At 44.2% G+C, this 10098-nt stretch overlaps 1 protein-coding gene across 18 annotated transcripts; it reads right to left on the bottom strand.

The window, feature by feature from the left end:
* Nucleotides 1–2319: 2319 nt before the first annotated feature.
* LOC109879692 (transcription factor BTF3 homolog 4) lies at nucleotides 2320–9879 on the bottom strand. 18 transcript variants are annotated; one of them, XR_004205756.1, is made up of 6 exons: nucleotides 9715–9877; nucleotides 6981–9080; nucleotides 6374–6575; nucleotides 4777–4842; nucleotides 3058–4364; nucleotides 2320–2723 (listed from the first exon to the last, which is right to left on the bottom strand). XR_004205756.1 is itself a non-coding variant. In XM_031806781.1 (6 exons), exons 2-6 carry the CDS (start codon nucleotides 9070–9072, stop codon nucleotides 4318–4320), a joined length of 483 nt encoding a protein of 160 aa, XP_031662641.1. In that variant the 5' UTR covers nucleotides 9073–9080; nucleotides 9715–9879; the 3' UTR covers nucleotides 2320–4317. The 18 variants fall into 18 exon arrangements, 2 of the variants coding, with proteins under 2 accessions (XP_031662641.1, XP_031662639.1); XR_004205758.1 differs by having other exon boundaries at nucleotides 2320–3104; nucleotides 3210–4364; XR_004205755.1 differs by having other exon boundaries at nucleotides 2320–3238; nucleotides 3280–4364.
* Between the last annotated feature and the right edge of the window lie 219 nt (nucleotides 9880–10098).

Below are 10098 nucleotides of genomic sequence, written 5' to 3'. Positions count from 1 at the left end.
GAGACTTAGTTAAAAAAAATACATATTTCCCTGTTTATTTCCAGCATGTAAAAAACAACCATCCCATACTAGACTTCCATGCACTCTTGCCTTGCCCTAATGGAGGGGCCAAGTAACAATCATTAGTAGTTTTTTTGAAAGAGTTGAGTGTGGATAGTGTTGCTGGGTATTTAGACCTCAGTCCCCCATGAAATAACATCATATAGATTCAACAGACCTTACCGAGTACTCTCAACCACACGTTCACATCGGCAACTGGAACAGTTTTTTTTTCTCTACAAGCCAATATGTAATTCATATGCAGTGTATTGCATTGCAGTGAATGGAGGGGCTGTCACTTAATTAAACCCGTTTCCCTGCCCAATAGACCATTTTAAGTTATGTAGACTATTGAGTAATTCAAATGACAATATTAAAATAAAAAGTATGTAAAATTATCTTTCTAGGGGGACTCTTATTTAAATAATAATAATAATATAATATAAATTGTGCTGCCCTCCGTTCAGAACGTTTTCTCACCACCAAATATGGTAGTGAGAGGAAGTCCATTAACGGGCAGTGAGCGAGGATGGAACTAGGTGAAAACGGGCAGACGTTCTGCAAATTTTCTCATCGATGAAACATCTGATATAAAAATAAATACAAAATACCAAAAATAGAATCTGTTACGAACATAGTGGACTAAGTTTTATAGACTTTAAAAAAATGTAATTCCGTTGTTTAGGAGTGCAAAGTCGAATTGAGTTTGTGCACATACGCACCTCAAATAGGAAGCGTTCCCTAACGGAAATATGCAAATAGTGCAACAACGCACCAATAGAATCACGCTAGCTCGTGCTTGGCTTTGGCTACTTCCTTGCTTTTTCTACCCACTATGCTTCCTTTGTTCCCACGGTAAACGACACAGATGATCTATATTGGGTTAGTTATATATTTCTTTGTACCGTAGACTGTTAAAAAAAACATGTTTTCACCAATATCACATGCGCACTAGCACTAACATTTTAATGGCCGATTTTAAAGGCGAGACTAACTAAACTACAAATCATCTTGCATCATTAATAACATCTCAATGTTGTTTGTAGATCAGTCAGCCGGTCACAATTTGGACTTGTAACTTTAAATTATATTTTTTAATCATATTTTTTATACAAAACATTTTTAAAAAAGGTGCAAAATGCAGGAATCCCTCCGCCATTTCCCGGTTGCTAAAATTCTAATAGTTCCCTTATTTTCAGTTTGTGACAAAAAAAATGTGTAGAGAATCATTGTACAAACTGTATTTTCAATCAACAAAACGCTCATTCCTTTGACGATAAACGCGAATCCGACTATCACCCTTGGTGAGACAAAACCGCGACTCCTCAGCGAAGAGCACTTTTTGCCAGTCCTGTCTGGTGGGTTTGTGCCCATAGGTGACGTTGTTGCCGGTGATGTCTGGTGAGGACCTGCCTTACAACAGGCCTACAAGCCCTCAGTCCAGCCTCTCTCAGCCTATTGCGGACAGTCTGAGCACTGATGGAGGGATTGTGCGTTCCTTGTGTAACTCAGGCAGTTGTGGCCATCCTGTACCTGTCCCGCAGGTGTGATGTTCAGATGTAGCGATCCTGTGCAGGTGTTGTTACACGTGGTCTGCCACTGCGAGGACGATCAGCTGTCCGTCCTGTAGCGCTGTCTTAGGCGTTGCAATTTATTGCCCTGGCCACATCTGCAGTCCTCATGCCTCCTTGCAGCATGCCTAAGGCATCACACAGATGGGCAGGGACCCTGGGCATCTTTCTTTTCAGAGTCAGTAGAAAGGCCTCTTTAGTGTCCTAAGCTTTCATAACTGTGACCTTAATTGCCTACCGTCTGTAAGCTGTTAGTGTCTTAACGACCGTTCCACAGGTGCATGTTCATTAATTGTTTATGGTTCATTGAACAAGCATGGGAAACAGTGTTTAAACCCTTTACAATGAAGATCTGTGAAGTTATTTGAAAGACAGGGTCCTGAAAAAGGGACATTTCTTTTGCTGCCGAGTTTAGGACAGATCTACTGCTTCTTAGACTTGCTTTCAATGAGAATGACAAATCTATAACACACATTTCTATTTGGTCAGGGTTCACCCCAAAAAGTTACATATTGCCGCTTTAAGCAAGACCACAGAAACACGCAGATCCCAAATGGCACATATTCCCTATAGGGCCCCACAGTGGACCAGGGTTCCCTACAGGTCACTATATAGGGAGCCAATTCAGACAAACACACAGTATCTGAACCATTCAATGTTAGCTTAAACAAGCTGATCACCACACATAATAAACACACAGCAAACAAACTATTCATGATCACAGATTTATTTGGCTTTTAATAAACAGGAGAAAGATTTTGTTTTGTTTTGTATAAGACGAGTGATGTCTGGCAGGGCTGGGACCTGTTGACACCCTACAGTAAGGCCTACACCAGGACCTGTTGACACCCTACAGTAAGGCCTAGACCGGGACCTGTTGACACCCTACAGTAAGGCCTAGACCGGGACCTGTTGACACCCTACAGTAAGGCCTACACCGGGACCTGTTGACACCCTACAGTAAGGCCTAGACCGGGACCTGTTGACACCCTACAGTAAGGCCTAGACCGGGACCTGTTAACACCCTACAGTAAGGCCTAGACCAGGACCTGTTGACACCCTACAGTAAGGCCTAGACCAGGACCTGTTGACACCCTACAGTAAGGCCTAGACCTACACCAGGACCTGTTGACACCCTACAGTAAGGCCTAGACCTACACCAGGACCTGTTGACACCCTACAGTAAGGCCTAGACCTACACCAGGACCTGTTGACACCCTACAGTAAGGCCTAGACCTACACCAGGACCTGTTGACACCCTACAGTAAGGCCTAGACCTACACCAGGACCTATTGACACCCTACAGTAAGGCCTAGACCTACACCAGGACCTGTTGACACCCTACAGTAAGGCCTAGACCTACACCAGGACCTGTTGACACCCTACAGTAAGGCCTAGACCTACACCAGGACCTGTTGACACCCTACAGTAAGGCCTAGACCTACACCGGGACCTGTTGACACCCTACAGTAAGGCCTAGACCTACACCAGGACCTGTTGACACCCTACAGTAAGGCCTAGACCAGGACCTGTTGACACCCTACAGTAAGGCCTAGACCAGGACCTGTTGACACCCTACAGTAAGGCCTAGACCGGGACCTGTTGACACCCTACAGTAAGGCCTAGACCTACACCAGGACTTGTTGACACCCTACAGTAAGGCCTAGACCAGGACCTGTTGACACCCTACAGTAAGGCCTAGACCAGGACCTGTTGACACCCTACAGTAAGGCCTAGACCAGGACCTGTTGACACCCTACAGTAAGGCCTACACCAGGACCAGTTGACACCCTACAGTAAGACCTAGACCTACACCAAGACCTGTTGACACCCTACAGTAAGGCCTAGACCTGTTGACACCCTACAGTAAGGCCTACACCAGGACCTGTTGACACCCTACAGTAAGGCCTACACCAGGACCTGTTGACACCCTACAGTAAGGCCTACACCAGGACCTGTTGACACCCTACAGTAAGGCCTAGACCGTCATGTCTGATAGATATACTGATAGTAATTGGGCCTCCCAAACGGCACCCCCTTTGCTCTAATCAAAACGTAGTGCACTAGACAGGGGGTCATTCTGGGTACTTGGTGCCCTAGTCATTCAGGGAATGTAGACATTAATAGGATCACCTGTTAAAATACGAGACATGGATTGCTGTGTTACAGTTGGTGGTTGGTTGGTATACTGGCGCCGTACCAAAATGGTCAACTATTCTCAACTACATTGTACACTCTTTTTGACTAAAATCCCCGATGGGGCCTGTTTAAAAGTAGTGAAGAGGGAGCCATTTGGGACAACACCAGTTTGATTTGCCTTGAGGCTAAAACACTGGACAATGTTGTTCCTTCAACAGCAGCTGTGCAGAGAGAGAGAGGGGAGGTCTGGGGTGTATTGAGGCCATGAGAGAGAGGGGAGGTCTGGGGTGTATTGAGGCCATGAGAGAGAGAGGGGAGGTCTGGGTGTATTGAGGCCATGAGAGAGAGAATAGGAATGGTGACTGCTCTGACACTCATATGTTCTCCATGATAGATTCTGTAAGTCATGCTACAGCTTACTGACCAGATCCCACTTTGAGTCCACACGATAGAGAGGTGTGTAATGGGTAGAAGATAGGTTATTGGGGGGGTACCCAGTGGGTTCTGAATAGATGATACTGAGGAAGGGCAGAGGGTAATGAGTAAAAAGGGCCTGAAGTTGGATTCATTAGTTGGCTTCATTCTTTGACGCTTCATCAAAGTTTTCTACAAGATCTGTGGATGGAGAGAGGAGAGAGAGATACATGTAAATCTTCAGGAAAGTACCATTAGGTCATTTCGCAGAAACTCTAATTCAAAGCTACTTCCAACAAGTAGACCAACATTCTGCCCCTCTACCAGCATCATAATCACCCCAGAGAGCATGATGCCACTACTTACAGCAGGTAGACCAACATTCTGCCCCTCTACCAGCATCATAATCACCCCAGAGAGCATGATGCCACTACTTACAGCAGGTAGACCAACATTCTGCCCCTCTACCAGCATCATAATCACCCCAGAGAGCATGATGCCACTACTTACAGCAGGTAGACCAACATTCTGCCCCTCTACCAGCATCATAATCACCCCAGAGAGCGCATGATGCCGTCATTTTAACAAAGCAGTGTGTCGTGAGAAACAATACCTGGAACATCGTCCTCCTCTTCGATATCTTCTGGTTTGCTGATCGACATCGCTTTGTTGTCAAGTACTGCAATCGGGAAGGAGAAAAAAAAAAGAGGGTCAAATTTGACATTTTATTCTTGAACAAGGCGTGAGGCTGCGTAACTGCCCAGGGGACGGCGTGAGGCTGCGTAACTGCCCAGGGGACGGCGTGAGGCTGCGTAACTGCCCAGGGTACGGCGTGAGGCTGCGTAACTGCCCAGGGGACGGCGTGAGGCTGCGTAACTGCCCAGGGGACGGCGTGAGGCTGCGTAACTGCCCAGGGGACGGCGTGAGGCTGCGTAACTGCAGGGCATTCGGAAAGTATTCAGAGCCCTTGACTTTTCTCACATTTTGTTTCGTTACAGCCCAATTCTAAAATTGATTAAATCATGATTTGTACTCCTCAAACTACAAACAATATCCCATAATGACACCACAATATCCCATAATGACACCACAATATCCCATAATGACACCACAATATCCCATAATGACACCACAATATCCCATAATGACACCACAATATCCCATAACGACAAAGCGAAAACAGGTTTAGAAATGTTTGCAAAATAATACTGAAATATCAGCCCCTTTCCAATGAGAATGAGGACCATCTCTGCAGCACTCCAGGGAAGTGACCAATAACTTGATGGTCACTGACAGAGCTCCAGAGTTCCTCTGTAGATGGGAGAATGTTCCAGAAGGACAACCATCTCTGCAGCACCCCCCCCAAAATCAGGCCTTTACAATAGAGTGGCCAGACGGAAACCACTCCTCAGTAAAAAGGCACATGACACCTAAAGGACTCTGCCTGCCCATGAGAAATAAGATTATCTGGTCTGATGCAACCAAGATTGAACTCTTTGGCCTGAATGCCAAGCATCATGTCTGGAGGAAACCTGGCACCATCCCGAAGGTGAAGCATGGTGGTGGCAGCATCATGCTGTGGGGATGTTTCTCCACAGCAGGGACTGGGAGACTAGTCAGGATCGAGGGAAAGATGAACTGAGAAAAGTACAGAGATCCTTGATGAAAACCTGCATCAGAGCACTCAGGACCTCAGACTGTTGGGGGGGAGAGAGAAGGTTCACTGTCCAACAGGACAACAACTCTAAGGACTCAGCCAAGACAAAGCAAGAGTGGCTTTGGGACAAGTCTCTGAAAGTCAGTGAGTGGCCCAGCCAGAGCTGGAACCTGATCGAACATCTCTGGGGAGACCTGAAAATAGCTGTGCAGCGATGCTCCCCATCCAACCTGACAGATCTGCAGAGAAGAATGGGAGAAACTCCCCAAATACAGGTGCGCCAAGCTTGTAGTGTCATACCCAAGAAGACTGGAGGCTGTAATCGCTGCCAAAGGTGCTTCAACAAAGTTCTGAGAAAAGGGTCTGAACACTTAAAATGTGATCTTTCAGAATTTTTATTTTAATAACTTAATTTCTAAAAACATGTTTTTGCTTTGTCATTATGGGTAAATTCATTCAGGGGAAAAAGAAACAGTCTGTAAACTTAACAAAATGTAGAGAAAATCAAGTGGTCTTGAATACATTCCTAATGCAGTGAGCCCACTACACCCACCTTGGCGTGGGAACTGCTCTGCCAGTTTGCGAAGGCTGGTGAAGCTGTCTGCCCCCAGCTGGCTGAGGATGCCTGGGAGCATCTCTGTCAGCTGTTTGTTCTCTGCATGGCCTGTGATGGCAAACGTGTTGGCGGACAGAGAGGCCTGCACCTTGGGGTTGTTGAAGTGGATCACTGTGCCATCGTACTTTATCATGTTCACCTGGTGGGGGATAGAGACAGGGGTTTAGAAAAGCATTCTGCACCACCATGTTTCCGGAACGTTCAGATAGAAATATGCTATGAAGAACATATCGTGCTTTTCTGACATGAAGAAGAACCATCCACGGCAGCTCTATTAGGGGAATTTCTATGGCAACTGAACAGGGTCCAGATTGGATTGAAAAAAAAGGTGTCAGCGATATTTGACCGTAGGACAAGCCGTCTACCATTCTAATCATTTCAAAGAACAAGCGGTTGTTGACCCTATTCCAGAGACTTTCAGATCTACATTTGATGCCCGAAGGAAGGGGAGAGGCTAAGAGTTGATTTAGTTGACATGCTCAGTGTGAAGATAGTCAACTCAATCTCTCCTTTTAAAAAATAAATAAATATTGTAATGACTTGCCTCCTCAATCCCAGCGATGTTGTTCACTGCCAGTTTCTTCAAGGAGCTCTGTAGTTTTTTGTCGTCGGCTGTTGCAGTTCTGTGAACCACCTTCTTCTTCCTGCGAGCTGTTCCCTGAGGACAACACAAACATTTACCTGGAGCGAACTGCAGATAACTGGGTGATTTGAAATAGTCAATCATATAATTATTTAATTAAATTAATATATAATTAAAGGGTGGTAGGTTTGGTAGAAAACAATAAAATATATACACAGTACCAGTCAAATGATTATACACCAACTCATTCTAGGAGTTTTCCTTTACTTTGACTATTTCCTACATTGTAGAATACTACTGAAGACATCAAAACTATGAAATAGTGTTAAGTGAAGTGTAAATTCAAAACATATATTTTATATATTTGAGAATCTTCAAAGTAGCCACCCTCTGCCTTGACGACAGCTTTGCACACACTTGGCATTCTCTCAACCAGCTTCATGGGGTAGTCATCTGGAATGCCTTTCAATTAACAGGTGCGCCTTGTTAAGTTACATTTGTGAAATTTCTTTCCTTCCTAATGTGTTTGAGCCAATCAGGTGTGTTGTGACAAGGTAGGGGGGCATACAGAACATAGACCTATTTGGTTAAAGACCAAGTCCATATTATGGCAAGAACAGTTCATATAAGTAAAGAGAAATGACAGTCCATCACTTTAAGACATGAAGGTCAGTCAATACAGAAAATTTAAAGAACGTTGAAAGTTTCTTCAAGTCGCAAAAACCACCAAGCGCTATGATGAAACTGGATCTCCACAGGAAAGGAAGACCCAGATTTACCTCTGCAGAGGATAACTTCATTAGTTACCAGCCTCGGAAATACCACTACTCAAGGACACAGAAGAGACTTGCTTGGGCCAAGAAACACAAGCAATGGACATTAGACTGGTGGAAATCTGTCCAAATTTGAGATTTTTGGTTCATCTGCTGTGTATTTGTGGGACGCAGAGTAGGTGAATGGATGATGTCCGCATGTATGGTTCCCACCGTGAAGCATGGAGGAGGTGTAATGGTGCTTTGCTGGTGACACTGTCAGTTCTTTATTTAGACGTCACGTTTGCGAGTGTTGCAAAATACATTATTCAATCATTGCATCCACACTGCTCGCGAGCGTCTGCGTAGCCAGGCACTAAAACAGAACTCGTTTCTATTTGTGACGGTTCACGTGCTGCAAGTCCCTCCTTTCTCAACTCCTCATTAGTTTCTAGGAGTAAATTACCCGCGTGGGTGATTTAAAAACAAACTGAGGTCCACACGCCAGTCCAGTTGGTGGTGATGCACCTTAAAGGTGGTTGTCAACCGCCACATAAAGACTGAAGTAGAAGCCTGGAAGGAGGAGAGATGACTAGAAAAATATTTGGTTTCCCCCTTTAATTTGTGGATTAATTGTCAGAGAAGAGGACCTTGGGCATTAAAGGTAAAATAACAACCCAATGTTTATATCCCAGGACAAATTACCTAGCAACAGCTAGCTAGCTAAATTTCCATAAATGTTTAATGCTTTTCTACCTGTCCACCAAATTAATATCGCTGGTTAAATCTTTGTTTTGATATCTCAACATGCGTCCTGATCACGTCTGATGTGGGTGGACAAAAACCAACACGTGCACGACTGCGCACATACGTGCCTGGTCTAGTCAGCGCCTTATAGCCGCCAATGACACAAATCAACACACATTTGGCAGGTGTTAAATTTAGGCCACACCAATAGTGCCATCTAGCTGTGGAGAGGAGACACAACGAGGCCCTTACCAAACAGTAAGAGACAAAGCCAGGCCGGATGGGCCAAAGCATCTGCTCATAATAGGAGTAATGTGCTCAGGGGGACTGCCAGTTGCTTTGACAAGTCTAATGCCTTTCAACCAAACAGACCGGCAGATAAGCTACTAAAAAGCTGCCTTCAACCCTGAACATTCCCAGATATGGAAGGGACTACAATTTAGTCATGCCTGTGTCATAACAAAAATGTAGATTTTAACAGTAGAGATGATAGTAGTTACCTTTCCACCTATCCGGACCTGGGCCTGAAGTTTGGCTAGTTTCTCTTGGTTCATGGTTTTATCTGGAAAAGAGTAACGTGGATGAGTTGTCGTCAGACAATATTCTCATGAATTAACAAATGACAAAAAAAACCACACAAGCCCACTGGATGAATGTGATCAGCTTCAGGTTTATCCTGAACCACCGTGGAAGCTGTTAATGGACCTAGCTATAAACGAGACAAGAGTTGAGTTATCTAGTTTACTAGACAACACATTTTTCATTGTCTGGTAAACACTGCAATCATCAGGTGTTACATTCCTAAGGACTGCCTATTCAAAAATATATATAATGCCCGTCAGCCAAAACACACACAGATGAATAGTAAGCTAGTTAACTAGCTTTGTTAATGACATGGTCTAACGCTAGTCATACAAAATGTAGCTAACGTTAACTATCTGGCTGTCATTTAGTCAGTTAACCATTTCATATTCCTGACGAGGTAGCTAGTTATCTAAATGTTACTGCATAAAGCCATAGCTAAGTAAGACAACGTGGATACTGTTCCCTAGCTAGCATTGTAAACACAGTAGGCTAGGTTGCTCAAAGCAAACCGAAAACACCGGATACTGTTTTAAGGCTGTGGTCTTTTGTTTGTTTTTGTCGTATATACCGTAGTCCATAGCTCTAGTTGTTAAAAATAAAATAAAGTTTACCTGTGTAAAGAGCGAGTCAGTAATTTGATTGATCAGTCCTAAAGCCACAACATCCACACGGGCTCACAGAAGAACAGGAAGTGGCTCACAGCAAAAGAGACCACGCGGTTGGCGCTGATGGCGAATCTCACCACGTGTCTTTTCTCTCGAGTGTTGGGTGAATTTCAGGCAATGTCGTTTTGGTTGCGTGTGTCATTTTCAGCAGATGAGATTTTGATTGATTGATTTAATGTATTAGCTTGATCACTTTAAACACATACAGATTTATAGGCACCAGACTATAATATGTGTGTGATGACAACCTGCACATTAGAAATAGCTTTGGCGGTTAAATAACCATGAACCGAATAAAAAAAAAAAAGTTAAATGGGTTTCCATCGCATT

The sequence above is a fragment of the Oncorhynchus kisutch genome, linkage group LG27 (assembly GCF_002021735.2).
Source record: "Oncorhynchus kisutch isolate 150728-3 linkage group LG27, Okis_V2, whole genome shotgun sequence".
NCBI lineage: Eukaryota > Metazoa > Chordata > Actinopteri > Salmoniformes > Salmonidae > Oncorhynchus > Oncorhynchus kisutch.
The sequence above is the reverse complement of the archived record's forward strand: the minus strand, read 5'-3'. Positions and strand labels throughout refer to the sequence as shown.

What these genes read in the sequence shown, in the direction of transcription:
- LOC109879692 (XM_031806779.1), bottom strand. Translation starts at nt 7,163, where the DNA reads ATGATTGACTATTTCAAATCACCCAGTTATCTGCAGTTCGCTCCAGGT. An exon ending in ACATCGCTGGGATTGAGGAG is followed by an intron (nt 6,576 to 6,980) that starts GCAAGTCATTAC and finishes ATCCCCCACCAG; the next exon opens with GTGAACATGATAAAGTACGA. An exon ending in AGAGCAGTTCCCACGCCAAG is followed by an intron (nt 4,843 to 6,373) that starts GTGGGTGTAGTG and finishes TCCCGATTGCAG; the next exon opens with TACTTGACAACAAAGCGATG.